Genomic DNA, 14,549 nt, shown 5'->3' with positions numbered 1-14,549 from the left:
TTACTGTAATTATTTGTATGTTTTAAACAAGTTTTTTTTGTGTGTGTATATATAGTTTTAATTCTATTCATGTTTAATGGTTTTTTAAATAATTGCTTTTTCTCTGGCTTATGCAAGCCGGAGGCCAGGTGGGGGGCTCCATTCGACTTTTTCAGCTGGGGGGCACAAAGACTCCTTCTCCCCAGCTGAGCAGCCCTGATCCTTCTCCTGCTTGCATGCATGGAGGAGAAGAATCGGGGCTCCTTCAGCCAGGGAGCAGGAGCACTTTAATGGAGCCCTGGCCCACCACTGCTTCGTGGTGGCGGGCCGGGGGCTCTGTAAAACTGCAGTGGTGTGGCAGGCTCCTCAGCCAAGCAGTTTAAAGAAGCGGAGGGAAGAGCAAGCTGTATCTCACCTCGCCAATGCAACTTGTTTCTCCCTCTGCAACGGTTATGAGGGCAGAGTGGGATGGCAGATTTACTCAGTGGTAAATCACTGGTGAAATCACCACTGTTCCTGAGTCCCTCTGCCTCCAATGCCAGGTGTGGCTTGTTTCTCCCTGAGTGCGTTGGGCACTGGTAGCAGAAGGACTCAGGAGCAATGACGGTGTCACTCACAATATACTGCCGAGTGAAGCCGCCACCACAGTCTGCCCCTCATACCTGTCCTGGGCGATATATCAATACATCGCCCAGGCCTGCCTATGAAGTATAATACTTGCATGGTACCTTCTATCACATTTTCCATTTGAATAGTTCAGAGCTAATGGGAATTCCTAATGCTGTACTATAACCTCAGCAAAATCAAGCATGCAGAAAATTATGCCAGCCCTTCAGGTTTTGGATTCCAATAACTACAGTTAGCCCAGACAGAAAACTTCACACATGAATTTCCAAAGCCACTGTGATACAGCTACTGGATAACTAAGAATCCATAGTGCTGATTGGTAGGACAGAACATACAGTATAGCGTTGGATGAGAAAGGTACATCACCTGGTGTATGTGAACAAAGTTTAATGGTGCTTTAATGTTGCATTATAGAGGTGAAACAATACTTGGAGAAGGGTCATTCCATATCAAGTGATCCAACTTTTTTTACCTCATGTCATCCAGTTTTGTTAATATTTTGTACACTTGTTGAATGATCAAAACTATGTTTAAATCTAAAATTTTATTTATCTCATCCCATTTGTGAGTTATGAAGGTTTGAAATTTAAAAAAAACCCTGACAATTTTGGCCCTGACAAACAAGGATCGAACCAAGGACTGCAACTGGTCACACACTTTGACAAAAAATGAAACGTGGTCTGCAAGAAATGCTCCTGAAAGGCATTTGGTGTCAAGTATAAATAATGGAAGAACAAATGTTTTCAGACAAATTTCATGTGTAAGCCTCCCCCCCGATAATTTTACTTCTGTTTGTAATGTTCATGAAATGAGGTACTAACAATAATTATTTCAAAGTGCTATCATGGAATAGCAAGCTGTCACTCTGCTTTGGAACACATTTTCAAAAGAAAAGCCTGAGTAGCTTTTCAGGTACCTTTAAACTGAATAAGTTTCTAAAGAAATGCCTGGAGTAACTGATAGTTTGAAGCCTTTTTCATTTTGTTATATTTTACTCCAAGAAGACCCATTTATCCTAAATAAAACCAAATAAGGCAGACATGAATGTACAAATTATTATTTTTATGTGATCTCATTGAGATCCCAAGATGAAAATTTGCAGGTAGCATTTCAAAATATTAAATAATCAATACATTTTGGGAGAGAAATTTTATCATATTAATTTTTAATCACTTTTTAACATTTCCAATTTTGTAACTTAAATTTAAAATTTAAAGTAAGTCCATAATGTGACATATCATATTAAAGCCCATGAAGTTCTGAAGAGATGTGTGTGTTTAGTTATGACATATCGCAATTCTGGGCTGAGCTTTTAAGGTTTTTGTATAGTCCAGCAAGGCAAAAATTGTCAATTTTTTGAAATTTCAAACCCTCATAACTCACAAACAGGATGAGATTTTAAAAATGTAGATTTAAATTTAGTTTTGATCATTCAACAAGAGTAGAAAATATTAAGAAAATTGGATGACATGAGGTAAAAAAGTTGGATCACTTGCTATGGAATGACCTAGAAAGGACTACAAGCAGACACCTGCAGATGTCAGTGGAGTTGCACACCCTTAAAAACACATCCCACTTTAGTCTTAAGTGCCAATGAGCATGGAGTTTCTTTGTGGTTTTCTGAGTTAACTGCTGATGTGCAGAACTCAAGAAAAAGACAAGTATACTTCCATGAACATCTGGCTGTGGTATCACAATTACATTGTCATGGGCAATATCAAGGGTTAATTGCTCTTACCTTCAGCTACATCGTCATCCACAGCCCCTTTCACCTGAGAAAAACACCACTGAATGTCATTCCCGCCACCTCCGGCTCCTAGAAACAAAACAAAAGTTAAACAAAAGTAATCCACACCCTGCCCATTAAACTTGGCTCCACTCTGCCAGCATTCCACTCTAGTAAACAGGGATTGCTGGCATGGGGAGTCAGTGGTGCTGAGAAGACAGCACAGAATTCAACTATTTTCAAAGCAGATGGAAGAACCAAGGAACCCAATCAAACTGTTCCACTTTCACCACCCCACATCCACACACAGAGACACACTTTTGTCGATGAGGATGAGTCCAGATTTAAAAAATCAAGCACAGAGTAAACATCAATTTCTCTACAAACTGTTGACATCTCTCAGAACCATGTAACTAGTAAATCCAGAAACCATACAAGTTTGGAATACAAGCATGCCACTGATGTCTGCTAGAATTTCACGCAGGAAGCAAAACACTTTACTCTTCTTACCAAAGAAATTAACTTTCTGCATTCATTTTTCCTACACTGCTATTAAGCTGCTAGGATCTAGAATGAAATCATGTAATTTATCACTTAAAACAAGCCCATGTACTTATTTTAGGAACCATGCTTCACCCTCCAAGTAAAAGGCTCTAAAGAATTAACAGAGAGTCTTTTATGCACATAGACAAGTATGTTAAAATTCAAAGTATTTATTTAAAAGAAAAACAGGAGGACCTCCAGCCCTCAAACCTGCATAGGTTGGGTTTGAGGAGCTTTGTTTTGTTTTGTTATGAATAAGCTTTAAACTACCGTAAAAGATGGACCGGAGAGAAAATTTCAGGAACATTACTGCCTCAGCGGAAGACGGTGAATCATTTGAACCTTGCCACCAAAACATGTAGAAAAGACACCACCCATTTCTTCTGCATGTCATTTAGACCAAGTCATTTGGGCTGGGTTCATACAGGAAGAGAGAGAATGAAGAAAGAGCGAGCCGTCCTCAATTCCTGAAAGATGTCAAAATGGAGCTTTCCCCAAGACATATTCCCCCAAACAAGAAGTCTCTCTGGAAGAGCTGAGCAACAGTTGCCTCTTGGTAAGGGGGAAATGAGGGCGGGTTTCCCTCTCCACACAAGGCTGAGCAACTTTATTCCCACCATTCTTTGTTACTTTGTGCTGACACATTCTACCATATTTAGGCAGCCTGGAAATGTGAGCGGATGTTTAGCTACATGTTATATAGATAGATGTATTTTAAAAGTGCATCTAACTGCAAGAGCTCCTAAGGCGGGGGAGCCAGCATCCACCTCCGGATCCTGCAGGACTCCAACTCCCATCAGCCCTGACCATGAGCCATGCTGAGGGGCTGATGGAATCAGACGCAGCACATTGGCGACCCCTACTCTAAGGCCCACATCCGGTGCTCACCCCCAGTTTACTCTTTCCTAGCTATAGATATCTGGGTAGGGCGGGGGCTTTTCATGAAAGGACAGAAAACTCCACTTTTATCCAGGGGAAAACTGGTGCATCATTCCCCAACATCACATAGATAATCTGCTACATTCATGGCTTTCCTCCCATTGATGAAAGAAGAAGGGCAAGACGGAGGCGTGTGGCTTGTGTTGCGAGACTGCAAGGCACGAATCTAAATACAGCCGCCCATGCGACTCTTCCCAACACAAAGCAATTAAATGTGTGGGATGTGGGTGAACGGATTCCAGAAAAAGGAACACAAATGGGACAGCAGCACATACCCTGTGCAATGAGACAGATTTGCAGCCTTTACACGGTGCAAGCTCCAGCACGCTGCAACATGGGGCATCTCCTCTCAGAGAGAACACGCCTCGCACCGCCCCACATGGAGGAAGCCCAGGCTGCTCTATCTGCCTGCCAGACCCAACACCCCAGGCTGCTATAGCCCTCGTTTTGCACGCAGATTCTTGCCAAGCTGCAGCTCCACTCGCACCAAGCCCATCATTTCAGACATAAGCAACGCTGCAAAAGCCTCGACGCCAAGGCTTGCAGAAACACACACTTGGGAAAGGGAGATCAGAAGGCAATGGGTGGCCCCCGGCATCACCCCCACCCCCGCCCTGGGGGAAGAAGAAAACCCATCCCTGCACGCCCATCCCTGGAGATTTCTCCCCCAACTTCTGCAGCTGCCTTCGCAAGGAAGGGAGACTTTCTCTCTTGTTAAAAATAAAAGGCTAAATGGATGAAGATGCATGGTCGAAGGAAGGAAGGAGGGAAGAAGAGCAGGAGAACGAAGACCGAGAGCAGGCATTTGTGCTTCGGCGCTTGAGCTATTGGCGGAGGACAGCAACGAAAATGAGGATGCAATAATAATAATAATGGAGAAGGGAGCAGATTTGCAGAGGGAAATGCATTGCAAAGGACGAGAGGAAGCAGCCCAGCGCCTTCCCCAGGTCAGCCTGCAAGTGCAGCGAGCAGCAGCAGCGCAGCTCTGCGAGCTCCGCCAGAGGCGAGGCCGGACCAGCTCCCTCACCTGCCTCCGCCGCCCCTGGGCTCGCGAGGCGCCCGTCCCCGGGAAGCGCGAGGGGCTGCCGTGCCCTTACCTGCCATGTTGGGCTCCCAATGGTGGCCGGCCGGGCTGAAGCGGCCTCTCAGCTTCCCGGTGCTATCCCCGTCCCGGGCTGAAGCGGAGCGCGGAGGGAGGATGGCGGCGGATGGCGTGCGGGGGGCGGGAGCGGGCAAGGCGGCTTCGCTCCCAGGGCTTCCCCCGCGCCCGGCTTCCTCTCCGGACCCAGCCCCTCCCCCCGCTCGGGTTCCACTTTCAAAATGGCGCCGGCGGAGCCCAGCGTGACGTCACCGGCGGAGGCGAGGAGGGTGGGGAAAGAGGAGGGGCAGCGGGGGCGGGGCCTGCGGGGGAAGGAGGCGCATTGGGTGGCGCTGCTGCCGCGCCCGCTCGTGGCTCAGCTGCGCTGGGGGCGCGGGGTGGGCGGTGGATGTGGCGGGGCGCGCGCTCGCTGCTTGCGATCCTGTCCACTGCGCGGAGAAAGAGGGGCTTCGGCAAGGACGCGAAAGGAGTCCCACGGGGCCATAGCTGTCAACTTGTCCCTTTTCTTGCGAGGAATCCTATTCGGAATAAGGGAATTTCCCTTAAAAAAGGGAAGCGTTGACAGCTGTGCACGGGGCCGCTCCATATAGGGACTGATCATCCTCACCGAGTAGTTTAGTTTTCTTCTGAATTTAAAATAAATTCCGAAAAGTGGGTGCGGTGGGACAGAGCGCTCGTCTCTGACTGGGGACTCCTGGTTCTGATGTTACCTGGGAATCCCAACTGCTGGGATCAGCCTAAAGAAAACTTAGGAAAACCCAGCATGCTGCGGCTGAATTGAGAACGCGAGCTTGCTGGCAGGGCAAAGCGAGGGGCTCCCTTGGGTGCAGGATCCGCAGGGGCAGCGGATCTGGCCTCCAAGGAATGCATCATCCGCTGCTGCCGCTGCTGTGGCAGAAACCTTGGAGCCCCTTGGAGACTGGATCTGCCACCTCCTTTGCTGCCTCTAGAGCAGTCTCTCTGCAAACAGGGGGCACTGGTGGTCCCCTGCCACCCCTAGTGAGGAAAGGGCAGCAGGGGCTGCCCTCTGGGGTCCCCCGGGCTCTGTACCTGTCCAGCAAGTTTCAGAGTGACCCCCTTCCTCCCCCCATGACAGCCTTTGATTCCCACCTCAGCTATCAGGTAAGGTTGATTTTATTGCCCCCTCCCCCATTCGCCTGTTGTTTCACTCGCCCCCTTCTTCACAGGGGGGTGGACTCCAGAACCCCCTGCTGGGGTTTCCATCAATTGGTATTCAGAGCTCTAATCTAACCAATGAGGTAGTGCCTTCAGGATTGGGGGGGGGGGGTCAGAGTGCCTCTGACAACCAGTTGCTTTGGAACAACAGTGGGACAAAATTACTGTGCTCTGCTTTTTTGGCTTCCCAGAAGCATCTCTTTGGCCACTGCAGGATTCTGGACTAGGTAAAACTTTGGATCTAAATCCTACAAGGCTCTTCTTAGGTTATTTTCATATTTACTCAGGAGTAAGCCTCACTGTGCTTACTGCTGACTAAGTGCATATTGCATTGCAGCTACACAGTACAGTCTTGTGCATGTTGACTCAGAGGTCAGCCATTGAATTTGATGGTGCTAACTCCCAAATCATTGCACACTGAACAACAGCCTTAGGCAAAGAGAGGTTAGAAACTGCCATAAGTTCTGTCACACATAAGACTATGATCCTTTTAAAAAAAAAAAACTTTTTTTATTCAAAATTAAAACAAAACATATTATCCAGAACCATATCATCCTTATTTCCCCTCCCCCTATTTTTCCTCCCACCCCCGACCCACACAACCCCCCCCACCCCCACCCCCAGCTTCCCTCAGTTCCAGTCTTTGATTTCTCTAAGAATGCTGTTCTGCATGTTACACAGTCGTGTAGATCCTCAAACTATTTAGCTGATTATTATCAATAAAAAGTTTGTGAATATTTATTCAAAGCCGGCCAAGGAGACCAGTTCGCTTTGTTGCAACTTCAAATACTTTGTAAAGGATTCCCATTCATCTTTAAATAAGACTATGATCCTGATCAAATTGCCATCTCACTGCCTGCTATTCACTGGGAGAAAAACTCCCGTGCTGTGCCAATGGGAGCTTTTCTTGCGTTGCAGAGAGCTGGCACTTGGGAACAGGAGGCAGGATTCAGACTGGGATGGTGGTAAGAACAGAGTTAATGACCACACCTCACATGCTACAGTGCAAATCTTGCTCTCCTCCTTCCAATGCCACTGGCTATTTATTTTTTTAAAAAATCAAGCAGGCCAGGGAAAATTATATGACAGTTTGGCCCTAAGACTTCATTACTGCACACACTTAACTGAGAATAAACACCACTGACCACAGTGTGACATATTTCTTTATTGCATTCAGACCCCATTCTCCAAAGAGCTCAAGGCAGCATTACAATGGTCCTTCACTGCTACCACAATTCTATCCTGACAACAACCTTATGGGGTAGGTTAGGCTAAGTCACCCAGTTAGGCTGTGTGGGGATTTGAACTAGAGTCTCCCAGTCTCAGTCCAGCACTCTAATCACTCCATCATACTGACTGTGGTATTACCTGAGAGTAGGCTGCAATGATGCAGATGAGAAGGGAGTACAGCTCCACAGCTGTACAGGAGGAGCAACGATGCCATCTACTGGAGCACCAAGGTGATTGGCAGACCCTCCACCTCTGGCAAGTGAGTGAGGTGATAGTGAGGCTTTCAAGCTTGTTTGTGATAGAATAACACAAGTCCTCAGATGGATCCTCAGTGCCCACAGCAGTGAAGGCTGTCTTTTATTTTATTTAGTTGAATGTTCTCCCACCCCACCCCCCAACCCTGTGCATCTTTTCTAGTCTCTTTGCTAGTCCCAGCACACAGCCAGCCATGCTCCTGAACCATCTTTAGCCGCAAGCACCTTTCGCGCTGACAGCCTTGACCGTACCATCTACAGAGAAAGGTTTCCGGCAGAGGGCAGTTGGAAAAGCCTTCTGCTGGCTTGGAAAGGGCAAAGCTCCCTGGTGGGGTCTTGCACTTAAACAGGTGCTGATTTGGCAGTGGAGCCATAAGAATCACAGTTCATAGAATTGTAGTGTCCAAATAGTGTGTGTTCAGATTTATTATTAATTGATCATTTGTGAAGCATCTCGAAGCAATTCCACAATACTATAAAACATATATTTTAAAACTGCATATATAAAAACAGTTTCACATCCAATACAAATACTGGCTGCAGATTTAAAACAACTCCGCTTATAAAGCTGGAAGAGGAGAGTCTTTGGCAGGTGCTTAAAGAAAAACAAATGAGGCCCTCTTCTCCTGAAGAGTGCAGTGATCAGTTAGGAACTAACGTAGGAGCCAACTCCTAGGGGCCGTGGGCGCTTCCCCCCAATCAAATACAGTGGTACCTCGGGTTACATACGCTTCAGGTTACATACACTTCAGGTTACAGACTCCGCTAACCCAGAAATAGTGCTTCAGGTTAAGAACTTTGCTTCAGGATGAGAACAGAAACCATGCTCCGGTGGTGCGGCGGCAGCAGGAGGCCCCATTAGCTAAAGTGGTGCTTCAGGTTAAGAACAGTTTCAGGTTAAGTACGGACCTCCGGAACGAATTAAGTACTTAACCCGAGGTACCACTGTATTAGAATGACAATGCCCAAAGTTGATGAGCATTGCCATTCAAATGGTGTGTGTGTATCGTGTCATGTGATTGGTTATGCAGGACCGGGCTTACCTAGGCCCCCACAATATTTTATTTAAGTTGGAACCTCTGGAAGCTAAAATTAGCTAAGGGAGATGCTAATATTTCAGGTATCTTAGTCCCAAACTGTATGGGGCTTTGTTTACCACCAGCAGCACCACCTTGAACTTAGTCTAGTTACTCTAGTACCTAATTGACAGGCAGGGAAATTATTTGACGAGCGGTGTGATATGATGGCGATATTCTGCCCCAGTGAGGAGTTGAGCCACTGCATTTTGCACGAGCTGCAACTCCTGGGATTCATTCTGGAGGTCATCAGTGCATGGACTTCATTGTTCAGGCTAGCTACCCATTGCATTTTAGATGGATTCCTTTAAAAAGGCCTCATCGTCTTTTCTGAGGTCAGAAGTAACCTTGGAGTGGAGGGTCAACAGGAGCACCTTAACCTGGCACAGTGGTTGTCAAACAACATTTATTTGAAATGTGTTCTGCCCTTAATCCAAAGATTACAGGGTGGAGAACAACAGAAACAACAATGTCAAACCAAAGCCACCAGAAACCCTCTGCACAGTAACTCAGAGTAGAGCTTATAGTTTGGCTGCCCCTCTTCTATGGAGCAGCATTCCCTTCGAGATTTGACAGGCACCTACTTACCTGCACTGTCTGCAAACAATTGAAAACATTTTTGATATGACAGGTTTCCCCAGCTGGATGAATAGGCAGCTGCCAGAATGCTACTGGCTCTCAAGGCTCTTAAGTCGAAGTACAAAGCCACGAACAATTTGATCCCAGGATATTTTAAGGATAACCTGAGCCCTTATATCCCAGCCTGACCACTGAGATCATTTGGAGCAATACTATTTGTTATCCCTCACGTTGCAAGGATGGCCTCAGCCAGAAATTGGGCATTTAGAGTCACCATTACCATGCTGTGAAGCACACATCCAGCAGAGATACGACAGGCACTCTCGCTTTTGAATTTTAGGCTTCTCTTTAGGACTGTTTTTAAATGACAGCAGGCCTTTGTAGCTCTGTAAAATTTTATTGGGTAGCCAGCCATTTTAATGATTCTTCTGTACTTTTTAGAAATGGATTTTTAAAATTGTTTTTATATTGCCCTGCCCTGATATTTTACGATATGATGGCAGTTGGGGAGTGGATGGCGGTCAATGGATTGAGGTTGAATCCTGACAAGACAGAAGTACCATTTGGGGGGGCAGGGGGGACACGGGAGGGGGCTCCCTGGTCCTGAATGTGGCAACTGTGCCCCCGAAGGACCAGATGTGCAGCCTGGGAGCCATTTTGGACACACAGCTGTCCATGGAGGCGCAGATCTGTGTCCAGGGCAGCTGTCTACCAGCTCCTTCTGGTATGCCAGCTGAGACCCTACCTGCTTGCACACTATCTTACCAGAGTGCTGTGGGCTCTGGTTATCTCCCGCTTGGACTACTGCAATGTGTTCTATGTGGGGCTACCTTTGAAGGTGACTCGGAAACTACAATTACTCTAGAATGCAGCTGCCAGACTGGTGACTGGAAGCGACTGCCGGGGCCATATAACCCCGGTCCTGAAAGATCTGCTTTGGCTCCCAGTACATTTCCAATCACAATGCAAAGTGTTGGTGCTGACTTTTAAAGCTCTAAATGGCTTTGGCCCTGTATACCTGAAGGAGCGTCTCCACCCACATCGTTCAGCCCAGACATGGAGATTCAGCTCCAAGTGCCTTCTGGTGGATAACTCATTGTCAGAAGTGAGGTTGCAGGGAACGAGGCAGAGGGCCTTCACTGGAGCCATGCCCTGTGAAACACCCTCCCATCAGACTTTTAGAAGACATCTGAAGGCAGCCCTATATAGGGAAGACTTTAATGTTTGATGTTTTACTGTGTTTAATGTTTTCCACTTGTTAGGAACTGCCCAAAGAGGCTGGGGCAACCCAGTCAGGTGGGCAGCATGTAAATAATAAATAATAAATCTTGGCTGCTGCTGTTGCTGCTGCTGTTACAATACTTTTAGAAATAGATAATAGACAGCCAGCGACTTTTTAAAATGTTTGGTTGGAAGTGAAGATTTTCAAAAAAATTCCAGCAAACTGACTTTCATATTCAGGATCCATTCATTTGTACATTTCTTTATCTCTTTCTTCCCCAGTGCTAAAACAATTCACTTTTTGTGTGAAGGATGGTGTTGTTGTGAGCTCAGGTTTCTCTCTGAAGCAGAGACTCCTATGCCAGCCAAATAAACAGAGAAGGAGGTAAGCTGCTATTTTAGACGCAGATTCAGTGCACAGCAGAAAATGGCCCAGAAATATAAATGGGGTCAGAACCTGCTCTCTCCACTACCTTTTTCTTGCGATCATAACCTGTTCACCAACACTTTTCACTTGTCTCTCCCCACTTTTGTCTTTCCTGAGGACACATTTAGATTGTTGAAATTTAGATTGTAAGCTCCTCAGGGCAGATACTGGTTTGTTTGTTTTTGCCTGTGTTGTTCTGTGCAGTTTCAAGCAAATCGTTTGTACCTCTTCAGAACTACAGAAAATCTACAGAGATTGAAACCTAAACAGCCACACAAAAACCGAGTATGCTCAGTGACTACAAAATGTTGTGTGTCTGAATGGAGTATTCTGGAGGAGAGTTCCTATTTGTACTGTAGGCAAATAACTGGCAGCCTTGTAACCAGGATTGCTCAGGAATGGAAAAAACCAAAAAGTCAGTGTGGTTTTTAAATCAGTGGGTAAACTCAGAGCACTCCTGGCTCCTACTGGATGAAGAACTCCAAGATGGATAACAGCTACAGGATTACAGTTTCTGCAACAACAACAAAAAACACACAACCAAATCAGTACAGTACATAAGCAAGAAAAAAGCCAAAGGCACAGCAGGTTCAATACATGTTGGAGGAAGCTAAAATGTTGATCCAACAAATGACACGCGCCCGGGTATCTGATATCTCCTTTGTGGAGTAGGAGTCGGGGCTAGGTTAAAATCAGTGCCATTTTGAAATCTCCTGTCTGCCATCTTGATTCAAAATGGCGTCCAATACATGCAAATATAGACAGGAACTTGCTCAATCTCAGGAACCCTGTGGAAACAACTCAGAGGCCACAAAAAGAAGGAAGGATAACAACAGGAAGATTTAAAGAAGGAACTATTGGAAACTCAAGGCAGTAGAAACATAAGATGATTAGAGCCCCACTGAACTTGAAGCATGGGAAGCCCCAACAAAAATTTATAATTTGGCAGAATATTTGGACTATATGATATGTATTTGTATAATTTGGAGTACTTAATGTGATTTGATTGGATTGTTAAAATGGAAAATTTAATAATTTTTTTTTAAAAAAAGAAAGAAAATCTCCAGTGAGGAGAGTCCACCACCATCTGAGGAAGTCTGTTCCACTGCCAAACTGCTCTTACCTTAAGAAAGTTCTTCCTAATGTTTAGTCAGAATCTCCATTCTTATAATTTGAATCCATTGGTTTAGGTCCTGCCCTATGGTGTAGTAGAAAACAAGTTTGCTCCATCTTCCATGTGACAGCCCTTCAGATATTTGAAGATGGCTATCATATCACCTCTCATCTTTTCTCCAGGCTAAACATACCCAACTCCCTCAAGTGTACCTCATAAGACTTGGTTTCCCGACCCTTTATCATTTTGGCCACCCTCCTCTGTGCACGTTCCACCTTCAAATGCCCAAAGCCTCTTGGAATGCTGTCAGCTGGAAAATCTAGAACCTGGTTCAGCCATCAAGTGCTTCTGAAAAACTCTCTCTTTTAAAGGTCAAAATGCAAGGCAGGAGTTGCAGAGAGTGCTCTTTCCTTCAGCATTGTTAGAGCATTCCACATTTATGTCACTTGCCATTTCCCCTCCCCTTCTTTCTTTCTTTCACTGTTTTCACAGGCCTTTGGATACAATGCTAAATGCATAAACAATAAAAACAAAAAGCAGGTATGTGTTGTCTTTAAAAGTGGCAGTGGCAGAAACAGCGGCGACCTCGCTGGCCTTGCCACAACCGCAGGACACGGCAGTAGTGATGGCAGCCTAGAAGGCTACACAAGAGTGACACAATCACTGGCCTCCTGTGAGGCCTCGTGGCCGCAACAGGAAGTGGTGGCAGTAGCGGCAGGACCCTGCGAGGCCCCGTGGCAGTGACCAGAGGTGACAGCAGGTGACATGATGTCCGGGACTGGGCAGATGATTAAGATGGGTGGGGACTACCACCCCAAGAGCCCTTCAGAGAGGAGGAAGGGGCAGAGATTATAGACCTAGATTCATGGTTGGAGGAAGAGGAATCAGGAAATAATGAGTGATGAAGGACAGGAGCGAAGTAACATTGAACCAAGGCAGGAGTCAGCTGTTAGAATCTGTGCAGCAGCCAAGTTACTTGCTGTCTCTGGAAAGTTTGACAGAAAACCCACCCTCTCTGAGACGCAGGCATTTGATTCAAATCACTGAGTGAAGATCCAGAGGGAATCTGCCCTTCACACTCGCTGTAGACAGCAGGAGGAGTATGATAGGAAGTGAAGGCAAAGGAGATGGAGCTTTACTCTGGGCAACGTTGGTCTGAGAGTAAGCTGCATTTGTCTGCATTTCTTGATCCTTTTGAAATAAAAGAACTGAAAAGCTCTCCTTTTTTCTGCATCCTTGATTTCCTGGGTGGTGAGCCAGGAGCTGTCGGCAGTGGGGCTTGTAAGGCTTCACCGCGGCAGCGAGAATTGGTGGCGGCCTCAGCAAGGCCTTGCAGGCCACCTCCGCTTCTGCTGATGCCTTCTACTGCCGGCACCACAACAAGGCCTTGCAGGCTGCCACCACTTCTGCTGTTGCCACCCATGGCTGTGGTGAGGCCTCGCGAGCTGCTAATGATTGTACCACTGATGTTAGGCTGCCGCCACTTCAGCCCCCAGGCTGTTGCTGGTTCTGCTGCCTAGCAAGCCTGCTGGCAGTCTGGCAGTCCCAGGTTATTTGCATTCACTGTGATTCAGCGTCATACTTCGGATTGTCTTGAATGTTTGGATGTATTTTGGCTTGTCTGCTGATGAAAGTGAGCATTGATAATATCAGTTTTAGTCCCTAAAGTAGTAGCAGTTGCCAGGACATTGTCCTGTTTGCCTCTGTGTAGTTCCTTACTTATTTCAGATATCATGATATATTGATGTTTAGCTGGTGGTATATTGTGATACTGAAAACCAGATACCACCCAGAGAAGAAAAGTTTGGATTGACATCCCGCTTTATCACTACCCTAAGGAGTCTCAAAGTGGCTAACAATCTCCTTTCCCTTCCTCCCCCACAACAAAGACTCTATGAGGTGAGTGAGGCTGAGAGACTTCAGAGAAGTGTGACTGGCCCAAGGTAACCCACTTGCGCAGCCTTGGCAGCTACAATGCTTAGTTTCCATTAAGGGTTTTGCATGGTTTTGGATTGCCTCAAAACGCATATAAACAGGTATTCTAAGCTGCTTCCTGCTCTGATTCTTGGGAATGCAATCTATTTTTACAAGAAGGCTCTGCTTTGCTGCCACCTATCGGAAGCCAGAAAGCTTTCCCAATATTCAAGGCAAGTGGCCAGTATATTTGTGTCATCACCACCCACACATGATGTGAGGCAGAAATTAATTGGTTATATTCTTGGTAATACTTGGAGGTTGCCAGACCCTTCCAGTGATAAAAGCTTGCTAAGGCAGAGTAGGAGAAGCTTGTCTGAATCCAGTGTCCTCTGCAGAAATGCAGTGTTTCTGAAATGCAGAAAATTCGGAAAGCACCATAGACAGTAGTCTGCAGCAAAATAATCACTCCAGCATAAGTTTGCAATGAGATAACTTTCTTTTATTGCTAAAAGAGATATATTTACCTGTAGATATTTATTTTATGCTATAACAGTTTTATACTTTCCATTTATTCCCCCTCTTTATAGTTAACCCTATGTTGTAAGCTTCCCAGAAGCATTCAGGTTTTTTTTAAAAAACAGA

At 46.0% G+C, this 14,549-nt stretch overlaps 1 protein-coding gene across 4 annotated transcripts in view; it reads right to left on the bottom strand.

Moving 5' to 3' along the window:
• The window catches only part of PPP2R2A (protein phosphatase 2 regulatory subunit Balpha), a 63,094-nt gene extending 57,925 nt beyond the window's left edge, over positions 1-5,169 (bottom strand). The window contains exons 1-2 of one of the 4 annotated variants that reach the window (XM_083713642.1): positions 4,912-5,169; positions 2,345-2,422 (exon numbers count right to left, since the gene is read on the bottom strand). In XM_083713642.1, coding sequence (XP_083569768.1) covers positions 2,345-2,422; positions 4,912-4,918 — 85 coding nt within the window. In that variant the 5' untranslated portion in view covers positions 4,919-5,169. Of the gene's footprint in view, positions 1-2,344; positions 2,423-3,145; positions 3,249-4,911 lie in introns of those variants that run through there. The other 3 variants (XM_083713643.1, XM_083713640.1, XM_083713639.1) reach the window with 3 other exon arrangements.
• Between the last annotated feature and the right edge of the window lie 9,380 nt (positions 5,170-14,549).

Source organism: Podarcis gaigeae (assembly GCF_964106915.1).
Source record: "Podarcis gaigeae genome assembly, chromosome: 15".
In the NCBI taxonomy this organism is placed as follows: Eukaryota; Metazoa; Chordata; class Lepidosauria; order Squamata; family Lacertidae; genus Podarcis; species Podarcis gaigeae.
The sequence above is the reverse complement of the archived record's forward strand: the minus strand, read 5'-3'. Positions and strand labels throughout refer to the sequence as shown.